Raw genomic sequence first — 24,482 nt, forward strand, 5'->3', positions numbered from 1 at the left:
ATCTCTCTCTCTCTCTCTCCTTAACATCTTAACATCTACAGATAAATCACAAATGCCAGGTCATCCTCTACTGCCTTCTTGCTCCCACTTCCCAATCACAATCATCCTTTCTTCATTGAAAGAGAAGTCAGAGGACCTGAGTTCTGATCCTATACCTCTGTCCCTTACTTCGCAGTGTTGCCTTCAGCACTTTATTTTGCTACTCTGATCCTCTGTCCTCCTCTTTCAGTGGGGTTAATAGCCTCTACCCTACTGACCTCAGAGGCTGGTTGCAAGGCATGGTAAGTAAGCTGAGAGCTCTGTGTCAGGGACTGTTTGTAGACACATATAGCCAGATCCCATCTGGACACCACCCCCAAAGACTTTTCCAAATGAGTTATTCCAAAACCAGGCTTGTGGGCCTACCCTCTCCATAATCTCTTCCCCCTCCTCCCCAAACCAGGGTCATTCACCAGTTTGACCAGAGTATAAACCTAGACATCATCGTTTTACTCCTTTCTCTTTCCCTTCCATCGTACATACCTCTGGTAAAATTTACCTCTATAACATCTGTGCACCCTATCTACTTTTCTTTATCTTCATTGCCAATGTTTAAATTCAGGCTACCATCATCCTTTTTTCTTGCATTAGTGCAATACCCTCCTAACTATTCTCCCTAACTCTAAGTTTGTCCCCTCCAATTCATTTCCTACACAGCAACCAGAAAGTTTTCTAAAATGAAAATTCAATTATGTTACTTCCCTACCTAGACTTTGTAGACATTGGCTCTGCATTACCTTCAGGATATGGTCTGAACTCCTTACCTGGTCTTACAGTGCCTTTCCCAGTTTGGTTCCTGCCTGCCTTTTTAGCTGCATCCCTCACCACTCTTCCTCCTTGTGATGTGTAAAAGCCATTCTGTAATACTTATGCATTTTCAGACCTTCTGGATATTTGCCCTTTGCTATTTACTCTGTCCAAAATACTGCCCTGTGCCACTTTTCCCCACGCTTTCCTTCAGCTGTCTCATTCCTCTGTATCCTTCAGGGCTTTGACAAACGAATCAGTCAATAAAAACATTTTGAGTGCTTACAAGGAACTAGGCTTGGTGCTTAGTGTTTCATTGTGAGCTCTTACAGAAGCCTTGCCTGAGACTACCTGAGCCCTTCTTGTGTACCCCAGTTGCACCGTGCACAGTACAGCCTCATACTTAAGATGATGGACTCTGGACCCAGATCACTAGGTCCAAATCCTGGCTCTGCCTCTTCCTAGCTGGATGTTCATAACCAAGTTACTTAAACTCTCTGTTCTTCAGTTTCATCTTCAATAAAAGCAGGAAAATAGTAGTATCTATCATAGATACATGTAGGGCTGTAGAAAGGATTACATGAGTTAATATGCATAAATCACTTAGAACAGTTCCTGGCACAAGGAAGTACACTGTAAGTGGTAGCTACAATTATAAGGATTTCTGACCTGCATACTTGTCTGTCTTTCCCTCTAAACTATCTTCAAGTCTTTACAAGCAGGGACTAGATCTTGTTCACTTTCTCTGTGCTTCCAACAGAGATTATAGTTTTCTGGCCTTTTATTATTGTATCTGCTATCATGGAAGCCCTGGTTCTCTCAAGGCTGGCTAATGTGTTGTCAAAATGCAAGTAAGCAGTCTGGATTTTTTTTTTCCTAAGTAAAAAATGTGATGGAGGCATTATGGTAGCATAGAAGGAACACATGAGCGCTGGAGTCGTACAAGCCTGAGGTTAGATCCCAGCTCTGCCACACACTGACTCAGTTCATTTGGGAAATGCTTTGTCCCATGTGCACATCAGTTTTCATGGTAGCTTTATTATAGGATCATTCTGAAGATTAATGAGATTGTTTGTAAAAACTGGCACGTGCCTATGTGCTCAGGGCACGAAGTTCTGACTTGAGATCCTAGGATTCTTATCAGAGCTGCTATCAACTAACTGCATTCTCAAAAAAAAATCCCTTTTACTAATTCTCCAGCCTCAGTTTTCCCAGACAGAAATGATCTGCAGTCTTTAGAATCCCTTCTCTAACAGTTTGTCCTATTTTAGGAGTTTTTGGAGGAAGGTTTTGTTTTGCCTCTCCCATTTCCACTTACCTCTCTCTCTTGTGGTTTAAGTTCTCTCCTTACTTTGGAAGGAAAAAAGAAAACTAGCATTTTCTGAATGCTGGGGTACTTCCTGCTCATGACTATAGGCAGTAACTGTGACCCCAGTTGAGGTTTTTTGGATGAGATTTCCTGTTTAGGCTCTGAGTCATGTCCTCTCTTATTAAGGCAAGAGATTCATATTGGCTTGATAGCAGCCTCTCTTGTGACTGTATCCTCCCATCAGGAAGGGGTAACTCACAGCCTGTTAGGGGCAGATTAGAAATGGCATCCACATGCTCATTTGGAAGCTTGTGACTTAACTGCTTAGAGAGACAGAGGCACGTGGTAAGATGGTGATTCGGTAGTGCTCCCAAAGACAGATTAACATTTAGAGTGAGGTTATGGCTGGAGGAGGGGAAGAACACACATACAGCCCTGCAGGAATGGCACCTTGATGCTACACGTACCACCTCCTTGTGTATCTTTGCAGATGAATCTGTTTATTTTAGCAATCCCCAAACAGGCTTATGCTGCTGTGAATTGCAATCTGTTCTACTTAATGCGCCATTCACAGAATTACCATCTAAGTTTTTATTCTAGCCCTCTACTATGGAATGAGCAAAACAAAACCTATCAGAGTGTCTTTTTTTTTATTTTTAACTCTCCCAAATTGCATGTGGAATTTGCTGGTTTAGCTCTCCTCAAAGGTGATATTTGAATGAATTAATCCATGGAAGACTTCCTTTAAATCTTAACTCTCAAATACAGTTCATTATATGTAGAGATTTTCACTGTGAAATTTTGTAAAGTGTGATATGTTTACAACATTTGAGGAGGATACTGGATTCTTGGGCTTTCTCTTTAGTCATATTAATCATATTCCCATTTGAAGTGCACTTGATTTACGTGCCTAAATTATCTTAAAATGGCTTGTCTAATAGCAGATCCAGGAGTTGTCTTTCTATCACAGGGAAGTTTAATTTATTGATGAAAGGACAAACTAGTTGTCAATGCTGACCATCATGTCATATTGAGGTGATGATGCGTGTCTTTGGCAAGAGCCATTTCTCGGCAGTGGCTCTCCTGGCAACCTGGTAACACCATCGGTCAACAGCCTAAATCCATCTATGTACACATACATAAGCAGAAATCCATTACGCCTTGTTATTGATGTGCTTTGGTCCCAGTATTGCCACAGATGAATCATGGCCGAAAGGGACCTTTGAGAGCACCAGATCAGAGAAGACAAACATGAGGCACATTGCCATTCCCCCATCCTGTAATCAGTGCAAGTATTGCCAATTGATTTCAGCACTCTTCCACTAAGCCCCAATTCAGCTTCACAACCCTTTTCCACATAGTACTCTATAGCCACTACAGTGAGTTAGAATTGGCATTCGAGGTGAACCCTATTTGCCTTCCTAATCTGGTTCAAGGTTCTTATTTCCAAGCAAAGAAGCTGAAGCCAAGAAAAATTAAATGACTTACTTAAGCACACTAGTAAGTTAGTGTTAGAATTGGGACTTGATCCCATTTGCTTAGCATCCTTTCTCCCCCTGGCAGAGGAACTTGCTTGTAGAATTCATATACCACAGTTCAGAGAGGTCCCCAATATCCATTTAACCTAAATTCTTGTACTGTCAAGGATTGCTGAGAGGGAAGGAAAGTGAGGGGAGGCTGGTTACCTTCTTTAGAATGGGGTATTTGTAGCTTGTTGGTTCAGTGGCAATCTGCTGAGGAAGTTGTACAGCAGGTTTGATCTCTGCATGGGCCAGTTGACTGCACTCTGTTCTTTGCCAAGTCACTTTTGAAATGTGTCTCATTGGTCAATTAGGAATAATTCAGTTCTTTCCTACCACTAGTGAAACAAGTCCTCTTTCATATTACTAATACATCACCTTCAGAGTACTGTAAATCAGACTCCTTTAGTTCTTTTGGTCTCTTTTATTGGGGGAAGGAATGGGGTAGCAACAAAGACACAAAGAATTTCATTTTTTTTTTTTTTAATTCATAGAACTTGATATTTCTTCTCCAAAAACCAGATCCCAGCCAGATGATCATGAGGTGTACCAACCACCATTTTGGAGTTTCAGACACCCTTAGAAGTTCTTTCAGATGTCTAATTCTACTTCCTCAAATGCAGTTATCCAAGGAACTATATTAAGTCCTTATCTCAAGGTCAGATTTTGATTTGGTATCTTGGAAAATCAGGAGAGGAACCAGATATTCATTAATCCATTCATTCATTTTTAAGACCTTTACTGAATGCTTCCTCTCATCATTGAGGCAGAGTCTACCTTTGGGGCACTCAGTAACTTGAGAGGGAAATGAGGCTCATGCACAGCCAGGACATGAGAGAGAAAGCAGCAGTTGCCATGGGTGCATTATGGACATGCAGCTCTGGGGGGAAGAGATGGCTGCCATCCTGGGGAGATGATATAGTTATAGAAAGTAGCATTTCAGCTGGACCTTAAAAGAAGGACTGCAGTTGGGATGTGCTGAGACAGGGAAAGGAAATCAATTCCTATTGTTGGCAGCCTTCAGCACTGTGGTGTTTCTGCCTTGTGACCAACAATACACATGTAATATTTGTCCTTACATAGAAAGACAGGGCTGGGAAGGTGAGGGGTGGAGAATGGAGGGGATAGGCTATCCCAATTCTTTTTAAACATACCAAAACTTGAGAATATGTACCTAAAAGAACTGTGCCCAAACTTTCTTGCTTCTTTATTTTCCATCAGAATGAAACGTAATCATCCGGCTTTTTTAATTTCCCTTTAAACACTGAGTACACATCTGTGTTCAACTTCCCTATATCCATTCAGCTTAAATATTCCATTCCACAGAGTCATGACAGGTTGGATAAGGTGCTGTCCCGACAGCAGTCAGCTTCTGTGCATGCTGGTTTCTATGATGCTTCTGAAACTGTCAGGCAGAAACTTTGTCTTCAGAAGCCAATCTCTGTTTCATCTTTGTACATGTTCAATGCAGTGATGGTGATGCCTTTCTTGGAGATGAGCTATAGTCGTATCTCAGATCTGCATTTGAAAATTTCACTTTCAGATCATATGGCCATATGTCTAAAGTAGAATGTTGAATTGAAAATTGTCAGTCTTGCATTTCTGAGGAAAGAGGGAAAAAATGGGTTTGGTTTGGCATTGCTTTCTTGAGTCCATCCTTTCTAGGTGGCAATAATTTGAGAAACTAGGGGGTGTACCATGTATCTGTCTGGTTAAAAGAAGACCAGATTGTGGGGAAGAATGTGGAAAAGGAATTGGAGAAACTTAATTTAGCTAAGTTCCATTCTTGGTCCTTTCTGCAACTCTTATTTTCCATCTTCTTTTGTTCTCCAGAGAACTCTGATATCCATACCTCCACAAACATGGTAGTATGAAAAGAGCTACACAGACCTGGCTTTGAGTCCTACCTTGCAGCCTTTGAGTGGTTACCTTTCTTAAGCCAGTTTCCTCATCTAAAGTGGGGGTAATAATCCCAGCTTCCCAATATTGTTATGAGAAGTGAAGAAATTAATATACATAAAGCATTTAGCACTATGCCTGATTCATAATAAGCCCTAATTAAATGCCAGCTACTCCTCTTAGGTGATGGTAAGGGTGGCTGTTATTCAGACTACCTCACACAATGGCTAGTATGTAGTGATCCATCAAAAATAAGAAATAAAAAAATGAACATCTGCCAATAGCTGAAATTTAATAAACAAACAAAAAATGCCCCCTTCTTCTTTCTAACCTCTTTATTAGTGATACTGCTATTCCATTGTTCTCTTCCTCCACACTAACCAAATTGACTTTTCTGTACCTTTATTCATGCTGTTACTCCTTCTTGAAATGTCCTTCCCAGCTTGTCAAATTCCTTCAAAATCTAGCTCAGACATCACATTTCCTTTGAATTCTCCAGAGTTCTCCCAGAAATACTTAGTCTATCCTCTGTGTGGTTTGAAAAGTAATTTATAAGAGTCATTATTACATCTTAGAAAAAATAATTTGTTCATGTTTGTAACCTCATTAGGTGATAAACTCCTTGATTATATAGATTGTTGTTGTATTTATCTTTGCTTCCCTCAGCATATCACACAATACCTGGCACATCATTAAGTGTTCAGGATAGCTTTATTGGATGCATAGATGAGTGCATTACACTCAGCGTCCCATATTTGCAACCTCTGAAGTACTCGTCTCATCTCATTTTGTCTCATCTCTTCTCTTCTCTCTTCGTCTGATCTACTTGTTACAAGGCTAATACTGTGGCCCTGCAACTCTTTACTCTGCTTGCCGCTCAATCTTGTGAGCCAGCGTGAGCCTGTATGTCCATCATACAGCTGTTCGCGTATTCTTGCTCATGACATTTTTCTGCACAATGCTGAGTCTGCAGCCCATCATGACTAACTTCTCTGTTCAACATTCAAACCTCCCACCATCTAGCCCTGCAAGGCACTGTTCCCTCTCACCATTTCCTGGTGTTTCGCCTTCTACCTCAACCATATAAGTCTTAGCACACACAGCTTATTAAACAGCTCTAAACCTCTCCCTGCTTATTTTCAGTTCTGTTTGCCACATGCTTTCTGAGAGCCTACTAAGCAAAAAGCTCCATGCAAAGTGCTTTCTAAGGTACAAAGATAAGAAAAACACAATTTTTGCTTTCAAGGAACCTGCATGGGAAAGAGGTACACACCTGGATAATTGTTACATCTAATAACTATGACAATGCAGGACATAGGAAATACCCTAAAAGAGGTATAAATTCAGGGCTTTGGGTTCTAAGGACTGAAAAATAATATCTGCCATTGTATCTCAGGAAAAGTTTTAAAAGAAACATCACATTTTAGACATTAATTATATTACATTAGGTAAGACCTCAGACAATGGACAGGCCATGCCTTTAAGGCATTCGTTCTGCTCTCTGCCCATCATAAGCCTTGACAACTGACCCCAAAGTTACTTCTTCCAGGATACCCTAACATCTTAACCATCTTGTGGGTGTGCCATATCCCTTTACTTTCTGGTCGTTACCTGGGTTTCTGTGACCTCCCTGACAGTTAGTTCCTTATTTAAAGCAAGGCTTCCCCTTGCCTTCACCTTCTTTTACTGCCTTAACTCAATGCTTAGAAAGGTGTTCTGCCAGAAGGCATTTAGTAGGGCCAGGGTTCTGAACACTCCACTCCCTGGTTTTGATTTCCACATCAGAGGTAAATCAGACAGAGAATCTCTAGTCTTGGTAACTGCTAATTATGTGATTATGAGCAACTTACTCAACCTCTGTGTGCCTTCGTTTCTAATTTGTACGATGGGATTAATAATCCCTCTCCTGCCCTCATTAAATTTGGTAGTAAGGATCATATAAGTGAAAAAAACTCTTCAAACTCTATAGCATTATAGAAATGTAAAGTATTAGCAGCAAATATTTTCTGCATGACTGAAAGTCAGGAGTAGTTTTCCTTCCTGTGCCCCCAGCTGCTGAACATTTAAGAGTTCTGGAGCAGTAAGTTATGATTTTGAGTAAATGAGAAACTAAAGAGGCCCTTCTGTTTTTAAACACCTTGGACATCAGACCAGTTCTCCATGACTGCCTAGTGAATATTAACACTATTACCAGATTACCAAGGAATTTGCTACTAAATGAAGCTGGGAATTAGTGGTGGTGATTTGCCAGACATTGCAGGGCCTGGCATTCTACAGCCCTCTTTTTTTTTTTTTTTTTTTTTTTTTTTTTTTTTTTTTTTTAAATCATCATTTTATTGAGATATATTCACATACCACGCAGTCATACAAAACAAATTGTACTTTCGATTGTTTACAGTACCATTACATAGTTGTACATTCATCACCTAAATCAATCCCTGACACCTTCATTAGCACACACACAAAAATAACAAGAATAATAATTAGAGTGAAAAAGAGCAATTGAAGTAAAAAAGAACACTGGGTACCTTTGTCTGTTTGTTTCCTTCCCCTACTTTTCTACACATCCATCCATAAACTAGACAAAGTGGTGTTTGGTCCTTATGGCTTTCCCAATCCCATTGTCACCCCTCATAAGCTACATTTTTATACAACTGTCTTCGAGATTCATGGGTTCTGGGTTGTAGTTTGATAGTTTCAGGTATCCACCACCAGCTACCCCAATTCTTTAGAACCTAAAAAGGGTTGTCTAAAGTGTGCATAAGAGTGCCCACCAGAGTGACCTCTCGGCTCCTTTTGGAATCTCTCTGCCACTGAAGCTTATTTCATTTCCTTTCACATCCCCCTTTTGGTCAAGAAGATGTTCTCCGTCCCACGGTGCCAGGTCTACATTCCTCCCTGGGAGTCATATTCCACGTTGCCAGGGAGATTCACTCCCCTGGGTGTCTGATCCCACGTAGGGGGGAGGGCAGTGATTTCACCTTTCAAGTTGGCTTAGCCAGAGAGAGAGGGCCACATCTGAGCAACAAAGAGTCTACAGCCCTCTTTTGCCTCATAGATGGAGGCCTTCAGGAATAAGATGAAAAGTAGCCTTGTATTGCTACAGGCTGGCCCCCTGGGCAAATAATGAATTACATTATCTATCTCTCAATAGTCTCTGAGGGCTTTGTGTTGGAGATTGATGGCCACAATGGTAAGTCCTTCCAGTTCAGGAGAATGGAGAGCAGGGTCCCAAGGGCTTCTGTCAGTGACAGGAACCTGAATTGTCAGAGGGAACCATGGCCATAAAACTACGGACAGAATTAAGAAATGATTGTTGTCATCAAAAGCATGCTTAGTTAAGCACCTGTCTTCTTAGGCCACTCTGCTAGTTGTATGGAATGAATCCCCTACCCAGTTCTCACTCCTGAGAACTCACAGTCCAAAACAGAGATGTCATTTTCTCTCATCCACTGCATGGATGTGTACTGAGCTGGGATATAAAGATAAATAAATTTCAGTCCCTGCCTCCACAAAGCCCTCAGTTCATCATAAAATTAAGGCCGTAGAAACAGTGGGAGTTGATGATGACTGGAATTAGTATGTTATGGAGTAGCTTGTCAAAGGTGCTTTTGGAAAGGAGCAATTGGTAGCTTTAAATAAGAAGCTATCTTAAGGTAATCAGGGAAGGTTTTGTGGTAGAAGTAACTTAGAAATAGTGTGGACTTGAAAGATACTGCCAGAATCCCCAGGCGTGAAGGTGGTAGGATCCTTTGCTGGCAGGAAGAACTCTCTTAGCAGAGGTATTAAGAATCCACTAGGTGGGGTTTCTTTCTGGGGTGATGAAAGTGTTCTAAAGTTGATTGTGGTGGTGGTTGCACAACTCTGTGAATATTCTAAAAGCCATTAAATTGTACACTTTAAATGGATGAATTGTATAGTATGTGAATTACATCTCAATAAAGCTGTTTTTTAAAAATCCACTAGAAAAGAATAGTGGCAGGCCTGGCACTACAAAGGTTTAGGGAAGAGACTCCATCACTTTTTTTTTTTTTTTTGTTTTTGTTTTTGTTTTTGTTTTTTTTTTGTTTTTTTTTTTTTTTGTTTTTGTTTTTTTTTTTCTTTTTAAATATAGTTTTATTGAAATATATTCACATATCCTACAATCATCCACAAGCAATTATTCACAGTACCATCATATAGTGTGCATTCATCACCAGAATCAATTTTTGAACATTTTCCTTACTCCAAAAAAAAAAAGTTAAAGTAAAAAAGAACACCTTAAACATTCCATCCCCCCATCACACCCTGTTTTTCATTTAGTTTTTGTCCCCATTTTCTTACTTATCTGTCGAGACACTGGATCAAAGAAGTGTGAGCCACAAGGTTTTCACAATCACACAGACACACCATGTAAGCTATATAGTTATGCAATTTCCATCACTTTTTTAGGGCTTTTGCCTAGAGGAGCATTGGACTTAGGAGATGCAATGGAAAGGTTGGTAGCATTTTGCAATGGACAAAATGTGAGCCAGAAGGGGCAAATGTACTCAAGTTGAGTGCCTATGTCATCAGTTTCACCAGTGTATCAAAACAGGGTTGTGGAGAAAGGGGACTTTTCTTCCCTAAGTTTAATTTTATTTGAAAGGGAAAGAGAGTCAAATATATCCTGTGGACAGATTACTTGTGAAGGCCAGAACCAAAGAGGAAAGAGTTAGTGGAAGCAGGTAAATAGCTTAGATTTATGTCCCTTCAGCTTATTTTTCTAGGTTGAATATGTGAATGAGATAATTTTGGCCCTAACTCATCATATAGAAAAATATGGTCTTTAAGCTTGACTCCTTGGGGCCTCTAATCCATTAAGAATAAAGAACTTAAGAAAGATACTTCAGAATAATGAGAGAAGTAGACGACAAATCAAGGTTGAGTGATTTTCTGTTGTTGTTACTCTTCTTTTGTGTGTTATGGGAGAAAAGAAGTCTATTCTTTCCTCCTCCACTCACCTCCCAGATTTTATTTCCAAATATTCATTTGTTCCCAGGACATGGTCCGGCGTGGAGAGATCATAGATAATGACATTGAGGATGAGTTTTACCTCCGGCGCTTGGACGCAGGGCTCTTTGTTCTCCAACATATCTGCTACATCATGGCCGAGATCTGCAATGCCAATGTCCCCCAGGTAGGAGGGAGCCTACCCTGCCCTGGATGGGCCTATCCATCCTGACTCCTTACTTGCCACCTGCTTAGATAGAGACTTTCAAGGGAAGAAGTGGATCGCCCTCTCCTTGAATTCCTTCTCTCCATGTGGGTCCTCTTTTTCAGGGATGGGGATGGAGTGAATACTTTCAGTAAGATGTATTCTGGTGTCTGCCAGGTCAAATGATCCTTTTTCTTTCATTCCCCAAACTCTGCCTTCTTTATTAGATTCGTCAGAGGGTTCACCAGATCCTAAACATGCGAGGAAGCTCCATCAAAATTGTCAGGCACATCATCAAGGGTGAGTTGTATATTGCTTGTGTCTGGAGCCCCAGAGAATTAGACGATACTTATTTTTTTGAATGAGTCTCAGGCAATATCCCTGGTATTAGGTGCTCAGCATTGTTGCGTTAAAAGCTCCAGTGTCATGTCCAGCTCACTGTGTGTCCAGAGAGGGCACTAACTTAGTTATTCTCTGCCTCTGACCCTAAAGAATTTAAAGTTTTTTAAATGAAGAAGTACTTAGGCTAAAAAAAATTGTTAAAATTTTAAAAAAAAGTAGAAAAAGGCAAAACAAAAAACCAACAAAAAGTTCAGTTCTAATCTGCATCTAAGTAGAAGGAAATTGCTTTCTTGGCGGGAAAAAGCAAGAAAGTGACAAGAAATAGCTGGTGCTGTGCAAGATAGACAAAAGTGAGTTTGAAGCAATGTGGTGTAGTACAGAGAGCTCTACCTCCCATCAGCTGTGTGAATGTCATCACAAGTTATTCACCAAAAAGGAAACTTGCCAGGATTAAATGAGATGATACATGACAGCATCTAGTCTAGTGCCTGGCACATAGTAAGTGCCGTCAGTGTGAGTCTCCTTCCCTCACCTGCCCCAAGGAGTCCCTTCAAATGCTGTCAGGTCCTTTGCCACATTGACCCAGTCTGAGTGGCTCCGAGAGGTCTCCAGTCAGTGAGCAAGCCCCTGATCAAGAGGCCAGGCCCTGTACTGGACTCGGTGATGCAGCTCCACCCTCGGGCCACTTAAGCACTAACTGGGGAGTGTAGACTAACATACATGGCCCACTACAAGGCCAGTGTTAGACTCTATGGTATTGATCACGCCAGAGTTCAGATAGTAAAGTGGACCAGGTAACCACAGATCCATCATTTTCCCTCTCTGGACCTCTATCTACCCCTTTCTAAGAGAGTAGGCTAGGTTTACTCAGAGGGTTTGCCTTTAAGTTGTTTATAGCTCCTGTTACAGGTGGGAGATGAAATGTGAAGATAAATAATACACACTTTAAAGTGAAGAGAGGTTGAGAATGTGGACTTTGAGATATCCCTCCTGAATTTGAATACTGGCTCTGCTACTTACTGTGTTAACCTCAAGGCAACATACCCTTTTGTTCTATGACCTGATAGAATGGCTGAGAGGATTAAATGAATTGATGTATGTAGAGTGTCTGACTCTTCATAAGTTCTCGGTAAATATTAGTTATTATGAGTATTATGAAATATTATAATTATCATCAACATTATTATAAGTGAAGCATAGCTAAAATCCTGTGGGAAACCTTGTGAAAGGGGTAGCAGTGAGCAGGGTCTTAGAGGCTAGAGACAGGGCATTCCAGGAAGAATGAGCAGTATGAATAAAGGATTAGGGGCTAGAAATCACATTGTCAGCATAGGGTTCCCAGGCAGGTGAAAATAGTGAATTCATTCTGCCCATTTTGCAGATGGAGAATTTGAGACCTTGGAATCTATCATTTTCTCCCTGAGAAAAAGAGGAGAGTAAAGAAGATACCCATTCATGAGCCTCACCTAGTATCTTGCCTTCCACTGCAGCATCCTGGGTGCTCCCATCTCATTCTCAAGTGTGATTCATATGAATTACTGCTCAGAGTGTCATTCTACCTCCTCCCTAAGGTGTAGCTGTGGTGATTTGCAATTCCGTCTTTTAAGTGGCATTTTCTTTTAATGCCTACGTGTTCAATTCGAACTTTTTATTACTCTCAGCTCTACCATCTCTCATTTAGGTGTTTCTTCCCTAAACCTCTATCCCTGTAATCAAAACAGTGATCTTCTGAGAAAGAAAAAGTGTTTTTAACTGGTGCTGACACATAGTAGGCGGATGCTTTCCTTTCTAAAATCCTAACAGGTATACCTTTGGTTGTTCAGGCTTCTATCTTTCTCAGATCCTGGTTTATCCCTCCAGTGCCTATTAAAGTGCTGGGCACACACTAGATGCTTAATAAATATTTGGTTGTGGGGCAGTGCTATTTATTTTTTTATTAGAGAAGTTGTAGGTTTACGGAAAAATCATGCATAAAATACAGAGTTTCACATATGCCACCCTATTATTAACACTTTGCATTTGTGTGGAACATTTGTTACAATTCATAAAAGAAGATTTTTATAATTGTATATTAACTATAGTTCTTTGTTTAAAATAGGGTTCACTGTGTTTACAGTCCTTTTTTAAAAATATTTTATTCTAGTAACATAAATACAACCTAAAATTTCCCCTTTTAACCACATGCAAATATATAATTCTTTGCTGTTAATTTCATTCACAGTATTGTGCTATCATCACCACCATCCATTACCAAAACTTTTCCATCCCTGCAAGTAGACTGCCCTGTACAATTTAAGCATTAACTCCCCGTTATGCCCTATGCCCACTCCAGCCCCTAGTAACCTATGTTCTGGTTCCTGACTCTAAGATTTGCTTATTCTAATTATTTCATATCTGTGAGATCCTACAATATTTGTCCTTTTGTGTCTGACTTATTTCCTTCAACATGGTGTCTTCAAGGTTCATCCACGTTTTTGTATGTATCAGTACTTCATACCTTTTTACTTCCAAATAATATTCCATTGAACATATATACCACATTTTATTTATTCATTGGCCGATGGACACTTGGATGCTTCCATCTTGACAGTTATGAATAATGCCTCTATGAACATTGGTGTGCAATTATCTGACCGAGTTCCTGCTTTCAGTTCTTTGGGGTATATGTCTTGAAGTGGGATTGCCAGATCATATGGTAATTCTGTACTTAACTTTCTGAGGAACCACCAAACTGTTTTCCATGGTGGCTGCACCATTTTATATTCCCACCAGCAATGAATGAGCCCTCCTGTTTCTCTACATCTTCTCCAACGCTCATAATTTTCCATTTTTTATTAGTAGCCATTCTTGTGAGTGTGAAATGGTATCTCATGGTTTTGATTTGCATTTCTCTAATAGCTAGTGGCATTGAGCATCTTTTCGTGTGCTTTTTGGCCATTTGTATATATTCTTTGGATAATTGTCTATTCAAGTCCTTTGCCCGTTTTTAAATTGGGTGGTTTGGGGTTTTTCGTTGTTGTTGAATTGAAGGATTTCTTTATGTGTTCTGGATATTAAACTTTTATTGGATATGTAGTTTCCACATATTTTCCCCCATTGGGTAGGTTGTCTTTTTACTTTCATGATAAAGTCCTTTGAGGCACAAAACTTTTTAATTTCAATGTAGTTCCATTAATCTGTTTTTTTCCTTTCATTGCCTGTGCTTTGGGTATAAAGTCTAGGAAACCATTGCATAACACAAGGCCCTGAAGATGCTTCCCTATGTTTTAGGAGTTTTATAGTTCTGGCTCTTATATTTAGGTATTTGGTTCATTTTGAGTTGATTTTTTAATACGGTGTGAGTTAGGAGTCCACCTTCATTCTTTGCATATAGACATCCAGTTTTCCAAGCACAATTTGTTGAAGAAACTGTTCTTTTCCCATTGAATGAACTTGTCACCCTTGTCAAAAATCAGTGGGCCATAAACATGAGGGTTGATTTCTGAAGTCTCAGTTTGATTCCATTGATCTGTATGTCTGTCCTTGTGTCAAAACCATGCTGTTTTGATTACTGTAGTTTCATAATACATTTTATAATTGGAAAGTGTGTGTCCTCCAACTTCCTTCTTCTCTTTTAAAATGGGTTGAGTATTCAGGGTCCCTTTCCCTTCCATATAAATTAGATGATTGGCTCTCCCATTTCTGCAAAGAAGGCTGTTGGAATTTTTATTGGGATTGCACTGAATCTATAAATAGCTTTGGGTAGTATTGACATCTTATCGATATTTAGTCTTCTAATCCATGAACATGGAATGTCCTTCCATTTATTTAGGTCTTTGATTTCTTTTAGCAATGTCTTACAGTTTTCCATGTATAAGTCCTTTACATCCTTGATTAGATTTATACCTAGATATATGACTCTTTCAGTTGCTATTGTAAATGGAATTTTTTTCTTGGTTTCTTTTTAAAATTGTTCATTACTAGTATATAGAAACTTTACTGATTTGGGGGGTGTTTAATCTTGTACCCTGCCACTTTGCTGAATTTATTTATTAGTTCCAGTGGCTTTGTTGTAGATTTTTCAGGATTTTCTTTATATAGAATCACATTGTCTGCAAATAGGGAAAGTTTTACTTTTTCCTTTCCAATCTGAATGTCTTTTATTTCTTTCTCTTGCTTAAATTGCTCTGGCTAGAAGTTCCAGTACAAGGGTAAATAACAGTGGTGACAGTGGACATCCTTGTCTTGTTCCTGATCTTAGAGGAAAAGCTTTCAGTCTTTCACCATTGACTGTGATGTTAGCTGTGGGTTTTCCATTTAGCACTTATGATGTGCTAAATAAGTGCTTGTTGAATGAGTGTGTGGTGAAGTGAGAAGGTGAGTGAGTAAGTAAGTGAACGTCCCGCAAAAATGCTATATTCATTCCTACCTGCCTCCATTCCTCTCCTGTGCTGCCTTCTTTCCCTCCTCTGTCCAGATCCTCATACCCATCTCTCCAGGCCCATTTCCAGCCCTTCAGTTCTCTCTCCATCATCCTTCACAGCCAGTCCATTCATAAATCCTGCCAGTTCTTCCTCCAAACTCGATCTTAAATCCATCTACTTCTCTCCATCTGTTGTTTTATATCACAGCACCCTGTGTATTTCCTTTCTACCCCTTATCACAGTCTAAAATTGTTTTTATTTATGTGTTTGTTTACTCATTTTGTCTATTTCCAACCTTCAAATGTAAGCCCATGACATAGGAACATTGTCTGCTTTGTTTACCACGTATCCTCAGCACCTGGAGCAATGCTGGGCACATGATAAGAACCCAAGAAATACTTTTAATGTTGTTGAATTAAACCCTACTCTTGTAAGAATGTAATTTGGCAGATGCTTACTCAGGCTTTTCTCAGAGCTAGGCACAGTGCTAGATACCATGCTGCAAAGATGTCACTCAATACCTGTCCTCATGGAGTTTGTAGTCTGGGGGAATATAGATGTATAAATGACCAACCAAAATTCAGAGCTAAATGAAATACATGCTTCAATAACTACTCAGCTAGCATTGCTCGGTGCCAGCCTCTGTATCCATCCAGTTCTAAAGAAAAAGAAGAAAAAGCGAGATCCCTATACTCAAGGTATTCACAATCTATTGGGGAGAAATACTCAAAACTAATTAAAATCTGGTAAGTGTAAGAGTTGTGAACAGTGTGCTAAGGGAGTGGTGAGGAGGCAGTAATAGAGGCACACACCATACCATGGAATCTCAGAGGAGGGAGACGCTACTCCTCCTCAGGACTGGGAACAGTGTCGCAGGGGAGAGGTGTTGGAGGGAAAGGCATATTCCAGGCAGAGAAATCAGAGACCTAGAGGCAGGACAGGACAGCTGTGGCCTTTGTGAGGGCTCTGATAGCATCAGTGGAGCAGAACGGGGATGCAAGAGGCTGGAGCAGTGGGGTGGAGTTGGGGTGGTGCCAGGCAGGGCTCTTGAGTTCTGTTAGGTACACAGTGAGATTGGGATAAGGTAGTGATACATGTCTTTATTCACCAGTAGACAGACATTCTCATTAGAGCTCAGGAGAGATACTGGTTTGGAGAATTTGAAGTCTTTAGTTTGGAGGTGATACTTAAAGCTGGGGAATTAGATGAAATTGCCCAGGTCGAAGAGGCCTTCAGCGTGACTGACTTAAAAACAAAAAAAAGTTCTTTCCAGGGGAAGCCTGCTGCCAAATCAGTGTGGTCTGGAGCAGGGCATGCTTGTGCAATGTGGCATTTCTCCGTGAGCTGCCCCTCAACAGCAGTGCAGTGAAGACCCTTATGGGGCTCTGTGGTGGCTGGGCAGAGTTGAGGTTGAAAAGTGGGGAGACTACAGTGGGCGTTTGGAGGCTTGGGCCTCTGCTTAGGCCCACCTCTTAAAGCCCATCTGTTTCTCTTCTCCTTCTTCCTCCACCCTTCTTCCATCAAAAAACATGAAAAAACAAAGCCTCATAAAGAAAATCAGCTCATCAGTCTATTCTCTTTGATTTGAATTTTGTTTTTCAGTTTGGGTTGCTTCATTTTATCCTCTTTTTTTTTTTTCTTTAACATACTAATTAGATGCAAGCTTTTTTTTTTTTTTTTTTTTTTTTTATAGCCTACATCTTTCCTAAGTTTTGCTGGCAGGATGACAGCTGATGTATCCCTTGAGGCCTCAGGAAAACGCTGATGAGGCAAGCCCAGCAGGGGATTTTTCCCTTTATTTTTCTGTCCCCTTTCTCATGATTCCCCTCCCTCCTTTTCTTTTTGGGTGCCAAGAGAGCTGGGAATAATTGATGTCTCATTAAAGTCCTTCTTTCTGCAGACTGCTTACTCGGCGCTCAGAAAGTCCAGCCTTCCCTGGAACTGGTAGCAGCTCTGGGCATGAGAACTGTAAAGGCCACATAGGGCTGAGAGGGAGTGATGATCTCCTTACCCATCTTATCGCTGCTAGAGAAGGGCAGATCAGACCTTGTGCTCCTCAAGGACAGTAATAGTTTCCCTGCTGTTCATCTTTCTGTTGCCTGACATCAGGGTGGCACAGAGGAGGGCTCAGTTAATGTTCACTGGGTGAGTGCAAAGGTAGTCTTCAGGCTTCTTTGTGCTATTCCCCCCAAAAAACAGAACTACAGTAAATGGAATGGTCACTCACTGAGCACCTCCTCTATGCCAAGATTTTAATGCTCATGAACTCTGGTCCTCACAACAACCCTAGAATGCAGAATTGTAATCTCCATTTTGCAGATAAGGAAATCAAGACCCTCTGAGGTTAAGTGACATTACCCAAGTTACTAGTAATTTTGAAAGCTGGTTCCAAACTCAGTCATTATATCTTGCAGAAAGGAAGGATCTATCAAATAACACTGCTACATACTTTTAAAAAAGAAAAGAGCATTCAGGGCATCCACCTTTATAGAGAATCCACTTGGCTCCACACCAGGTGCTGGGTGGGCTCCTAAGATGAATGGGACATTTGGGAGGCCCCATCCTCAAGGGGCATACAGTACCATCGAGGTGCAGTAACTCACCCATAACAGAATGAAATCAGTGCTAAGACGTGACAATACAGTGGGATTGAAGAAGGCACAGTTAATTCTGCTGGGGACTAAAAGGAGCTTGAAGATCCAGGAAGGCTGCAAAGAGGAGTTGGCTTCTTGAAGCATAAGAAGGATTTCCATGTGCAGATAAATGTACGTAGTTGGGTGGCCATCTCCTTGGATGTGGCGTAGGAATTGTGACCTGGAAATAGTTCTTAGTATAAATACTGTGCCAGGAGTTACAACAGATGTCCCCAGAGAGTCTCTTAAATACTTTAGTCCAGTGAAAGCTTTCTGATGAAAGTTGTCAGAAGACCACCCCGATGCTTGGAAGTAGCCGAGACTACTGTCCAGTAGCAGGGCTGTTTTGCAGAGGAAACCTTAGGAAGATTACTAACTCTAAACTCTTTCACTGGTAGGTGAAAAGAATGAGCAGAGACTTCAAAATGCTTTCAGAAATTGTCTCTTGGCCATTTAATTTGCTTATGTTCTTTATGGCTTGAAATATCCTCTTAGAAGCTCATAAACATGTATTTCCATATTGATTTGGTGCACTTGGTAACCTGAGCTTTTCCTTTGCAGTTTTTAAAGCTGCAGAAGCAGATAGGATTTATCTTTTGATGACCAGTTAGGGTGTGTGTGTGTGACTTGCACCAGGTCAGGGCTGCTGTGACCATGGGCTATTTGGAGGCAAGAAAGGATCCTGGAGAGAGGCCTGTGTGTTAATTAACCCTATAGCCAATTGCCTTGACAGAGCTCAGAGGCATCTTAGGGACATCTCTGGATGTTTTCAGCAGGATGTGAAATTTGCCTTGGAATTACTGCTCCCTGAGACTGGAACCCAGTTTACCCAGGGGGTTTTCCAGAAACACTGGCTTGGGTAGTATTGTGTAAAAGAGGGAGAGAAAGAAGTATCTTTGAGAACCAAATATGTAACAAGTAGTCTGCTGAGATATTTTACACATGGTATCTCCTCTTGTTCACAAAATTCTCATTATTATCCCTACTTCATGGATGAAGAAATGGAGGCTCAGAAAGGTTATAGAAAGCCAAGGGTTAAGATAGTGGAGTCTGCCTTGAAGCTGCCTAGGTTCAAATCCAAGCTCTGTTACTTTCTATCTAGCTGCCTTAGGCGAGCTCCTTACCCTCCCTGAGCCTCAATTCCTTCATCTTCCTGAGAGGGGCAATATTTATTTTAGGTTTGTTTGATGGAGGTAACCTGCCTCGAGAGGTTGCTGTGAGAATTAAATGAAGTACCATATGTAAAGTGCTTACATGTTGCCCGACACATAATCAGTGTTTGGTAAATGTTAGTTCCCTTTATTGTTGTAATTACTGTCCAAGCTAAGCCAGCTAGTGAGTGGAAGAACCAAGATACCCAGACCGGTATAAATTCTGGCTCTCTGTGACTCTGGGAAAGTTAGTAGATAAAATGTTTGAGCCTTGAAGCCTTCGCTGTGAAAGACAAACCTGAAATAAATACTGGCCTTCTCAGGAAGCCTCTGGGTTGAAATGCAATTGCGGGCCTGGTGCTAGTAAATGAAAGTTCCTTCCTTCCCTTCCTTGACCAGCTCTTTCATCTGGAGCTGGCAGGCAGGAAAGCCTGTAGGTCAGCATCCAGCCCAGGCTCCCCAGGGTCTTGGGTGAATGGGTATTGGTGGGTGCTTTCCCAACCAACTAAAATGTTTTCAGGACTTGGGGTACGTGACCCTGCTAGCTTCATCAGCTAGAAAGTAGATTCCTTCCCCTTTGAGTGGGTTTCATTTTAATGGTATCCCTGATGAAGTTATACCCCATATCCCCAGCAAAATGTTCTCCTCCTTGAGAGCTGTAACATTAACAACTTCCAAGTTCATTGCTGACATTGAGGAATCTGTTAGACCTGAAGGATTTTCCTTTCCTAGTTTCTGTTTCGTGGTTATTTCTGTCTTCAAGGGTTTTTGGTGTGAAAATATTGGCATTCCTCTTCTCGCCTTCTCCTCCCCCCACGCCACCTCCTTTAAAGGGTTAGTATTTAGGGCTTAAGGAACAGGGATCTGAACTAGGTTTGTGAGCACTGGTCCAAGTCTCCACCCTGAAAGACAGATCTGACCATCCAGCAGCCTCAGTGCCTCCCTCCCTCTCCTTCTAACATAAACAGAACAGCTTGTATTCCATGTCTGAATAGTAAACCTGCTGTCTAAAGTTTGCTTTAATATTTATGTGTTCAGCACTGCTGCATGTTTTTGAGCTCCATCAAAACTTTCATTGTAAGAGCATTTGAAAATGCTGGGGAAGTAGAGAAGGGAGTTGTGTATACCATCTCTCTCTCTCTCTCCAACTGGCTCATCCTCTTCCCCTCTCTCCCCTCTCCTCGTCTCTCTTCCTCTCCGCCACCCCTTGGTACTACCTTCATCTAGCTCCGCTCACTGCATTCTCTCTTTCCTCTCTTACTCACACGCTTACACACACACACAGAGAGCAAGGGAACTTTTTCCCAAGACCTCTGGGAGGAATCTGTTCAATATTTAAAAACTGCTGCAGCAACTATAATAACCAGAGGTAGCTGGCACCACCAATATTTGCTCCAAATAGGATTCTACTCTGGAAACAAAGAATGAGTAGGGGCAAGAAATGGGGAGCAAGGGGGTGAGGAGCACAGTTAGTGCAGGCTAACGGGCATTGTAAGGAGCACCAGATGAGCTCCACAGACCTGAGTTTAGGTAGGACCCTGCCATCGCCTACCTCCTCGGGGTGGCAGTAAACTTCTGAGAGCCCTGCCAGCTCTGATATTCAGTGATCTGGTAGAGAGTGTGGCCTTAGATAGCCCACCCAACTTCTGCCTGCTTGGGCTACTGCGGACCCCGTACCATAAGACATTCCCTCTAGAGTCTTAACTTTTATGAAGACTTTGTAGGCAGATGCCCTACTGGGACTGGGCCACTTTGAAATGCTCACAGATCAGTTGGTTTTTTGTTTTTTTTTTTTTTTCCCCAAAAGATGAGGTGCAGACAGCGTAGGGTGTCGCTTGGGTAAGTGTATGCCCACCACATGTGTTCTGGAGTTTGGATTTCAGCTCCTCTACCATTGTAGACTTGGGCAAGTTGCTTACCTTCTCTAAAAAGCCCCAGTTTCTTCATCTGTAAACAGGGATATGTTCTTTACCTCATAGGATTGATGCAGAGATTAACTGAGACAACATATATAAATGCCTTACACATATTCACCTTTCAGTACTTTGAGTTCCCATTTCACAATGTATAGGATAACCCTTCTTTCAGATTATTCTGACTGCCCAGGTAGAAGTCTGACATCCCATTCCAAAGAACAGGTAACCCGACTCTGTATACTCCTTCCCCACCAATGCAGTGGCAGAGGATATTGCCCACAGGCTGGGTCCTCTGTGTACAGATGTGTTTTTCTAAGGCTGTGGCAGAGGTGGTTCAGCAAAGGGATTGATCCAGACTTTGGTTTTCCTCTACTTTGTGCATCCCTTTAAAGAGATTAGGTCTCTCCAGGGAAGCTGGCTTCTCCATTAGAAAATCACTATCCCAAAGGATTAGGCTTTTTTCTCCATTTCCTCCCTCCTGGGTCTGAGAATACATTAGGAGAGCAAAGTGTTAGTTCAATCCATTAAGACTCTTGCTTCCAGACCAGGCCTCTGGGGGTATTAAATGCCATAATGGTCATTTCTCTCTCTCCTGGGGCAGCAACTATATGGTTCACGTGTGAGTCAAAGATCCCAGTTACATACAGCCCTACAGCCATCTCCTGCAGCTCAATTCCTATTCTCCAGTCACCCCCGCCCTCTCTTTAAGGGGCTTTAATAAGAGCCATCACAACCATTTGCTGTTGGAGGTGATGGATGGGCCTAACAGAACAGGATGATTTCCGGGGGGAAACACACAGCTAGCACATCTGAATCCCAAATCCCATTTTCCAGCACATGTCCAAAGCAATCAAGAGGAAGGAGGGAAAATGTAGAAGTAGTAGGAGCAAAATTATTTCCCCAGAATAGAGGGTGGGTGTGGGGTTGGTTTGCACACTTTCTTCCCTCTCCTCAGTCTTTGTCTGATTTGGATCAGCAGATGTTTTATTATGCATAAGCCTCTTACCAGAGAGTTCTTTATACCTGCTTATGGGAGTCACCACAGGAAGCCCAAGGCCCCCTGATCACCCCTCGTACCCTGGACTCTAATCCCTAAGTTCTACATCATTTCTGCCACCGTATCCCACCCCTCCCCATCTCCAAAAACCAGGGTGACTGCATAATTTTTTTATCTGTACCAGGACATTTCTGAGAATGAAATGGAATACTGTTAATTACTGTGCTTGGATAATGGAGCAAATTGGGATTGTCTTGGGCAAACCAGAACATATGATTACCCACCTGAAAACTCTTCCATTGTGTCCTCTGAAAATCTTCTGTCATCAGCATCAACTCCTGTATCCTCACCCTCCTTTTGAATATTTCCTGTATCTTCCTGCTCTGAAACCTGACTCTCTCTTGTACCCTTCTAAAGTAGTGACTGTTTTCCCTCCCATGTTCTTCCTACCACTGGAGGCAGAGTAGGTGTCTTGCATGCTCCTCATGAACACCTCCTGACCCTGACCATCCTCTTTCCTTCTCCTCACTAAAAACACCCTGCTGTTTGAATCTCACATCAGTGGACTACACCACCCACAGCCCCATCAGATCAGCCATCTGATCCCTTCATTCCTTGAAGGAATTCCTGGCTCACTGTCACTTTCTTCAGCATTACTCTCATATTTCTTGGTGATTTCAATATCCACATCTCTTTCACTCACACCCCATTTCCAACCTATCAGTAAGTCTCCCCCTTGAGAATACATTCCATCTCACACCTCTGCCATTACCTCCCTAGTCCAAGCCACCATCAAATCACACCTCCTTGCTTCTGCCCTTGCTCCCTCCAGGGTATCTTCCACACAACAACTTGAGTGGTCCAGTTAAAGGTCAAATCATGTCATTCCTCTGCTCAAAAACTGTCTGATAGTTTCCCAATTCAGAGAAAAGCACAAAGGCCTTATGGTGGCTCACAAGGACCCCATGATCTGTGCATCTGCCCCTCCCCCTGCTCTGGGCTCTGGCCACATTGACCTTCTTGCTAACCCTCAGATGGACCAAGCAGGTTCCCTTCTCAGAGCCTCTGCTCCAGCTGTCCTTCTGCCACCCACTCCCAGATATTCCTTCAGGTCTTTAAGCACATATCCCCTGCTCAGTGAGACCTCTGGCAGCCAGTCTATATATTTATTTACTCTTTGGTTTGTTTCCCCCACTAAAATATAGGCTTCATGTGAGTAGAGTGTTTCATCTATTTTGGTCATTACTTTGTCCTCATTGCCTCAAATAGTGTTTCTCAAACTTGATCATGCATCAGAATCACCTGGAAGACTTGTTAAAACACAGAGGACTGGGCCCCACCTTCAGCATTTCCTATTAAGTAGGGCTGGGGTGCAGCTCAAGAATTCGCATTTCCAACAAGTCCCTGCCTGAGGCGGATGCTGATGATTGGGGTCTATACTCTGAGAACCCTTAACCTAGACCAACTCCTGCCCATGGTAGCCATCTGGTATATATGTGTTGAGGGAATAAATGAATGAGTGAGTGAGTAAAGGGTGTAGTTGGAGAGGAATATAAGCACCACAAGGTAAGTTGGGCCCTTTTCACTGAGGACCTTGAATGCAAGACCACAGAGTTTGGCCACAACTGCCACTGTGGGGGCTGCTGGAGCCATTAGAGCAGCATGAGTCTCCATGGGAGCTGGGATTCAGGGAAAGGTATGAACAACCCAGACATTGTGGGCCCCATAGATTGCCTTGGATTCATCCCTAACCTGCCTTTGTCTTCCCAGAGTATGCAGAGAACATCGGGGATGGGCGGAGCCCGGAGTTCCGAGAGAACGAGCAAAAACGCATCCTGGGCTTGCTGGAGAACTTCTAAAGGCCCCTTGGCCCTGTGCATCATGGACTTTTTCTGGGCCTCCCTCCCAGAAACAGTTTTTACATAGCTCAGTGTGGCTTTTGGACAAATTAAAGCTAGTTTTGGTATTCCTGGGCTGGCATTCTTTGTAACAAAGCATTACCATCTGACCTTTACCCAGCACTTGCACAACAGCTGTGTCAGGACATATCTGAGAAAGGTCAGTTTTTGGCCTCATTTTGCCTGGAGGAAACTGAGGCTCAGAGAGCATGTCATTGATAAAATAACCACTGTGACTACTCTGCATGTCAGCCATGCAGCTGCCAGTTTATAACTGGGTGGTAGGGGGAAGGGGTAGACTACTGACCTGTCTGGGGCATCCAGCCCCAACACAGAGAGGCTGGCGGTTTACAAGAGTTCAGAAGCACTCCCTGGGAGGCTTCCATGTCACTGTGAGGCCACAGAGAGCACAGCCTTCAAAACAGCATCTGAAGCCTGCTGCACATCAGAAT

At 41.9% G+C, this 24,482-nt stretch overlaps 1 protein-coding gene across 1 annotated transcript in view; it reads left to right on the forward strand.

Annotated features, from left to right (window-relative positions):
• The window catches only part of CTNNBL1 (catenin beta like 1), a 206,426-nt gene extending 182,328 nt beyond the window's left edge, over window positions 1-24,098 (forward strand). Inside the window, exons 14-16 of the mRNA XM_037811282.1 lie at window positions 10,535-10,672; window positions 10,918-10,990; window positions 23,903-24,098. Of these exons, the coding sequence (XP_037667210.1) occupies window positions 10,535-10,672; window positions 10,918-10,990; window positions 23,903-23,991 (300 nt within the window). The 3' untranslated portion in view covers window positions 23,992-24,098. The remainder of the gene's footprint in view (window positions 1-10,534; window positions 10,673-10,917; window positions 10,991-23,902) is intronic.
• The last annotated feature ends 384 nt before the right edge of the window (window positions 24,099-24,482 follow it).

The sequence above is a fragment of the Choloepus didactylus genome, chromosome 19 (assembly GCF_015220235.1).
Source record: "Choloepus didactylus isolate mChoDid1 chromosome 19, mChoDid1.pri, whole genome shotgun sequence".
Taxonomy (NCBI): Eukaryota; Metazoa; Chordata; class Mammalia; order Pilosa; family Megalonychidae; genus Choloepus; species Choloepus didactylus.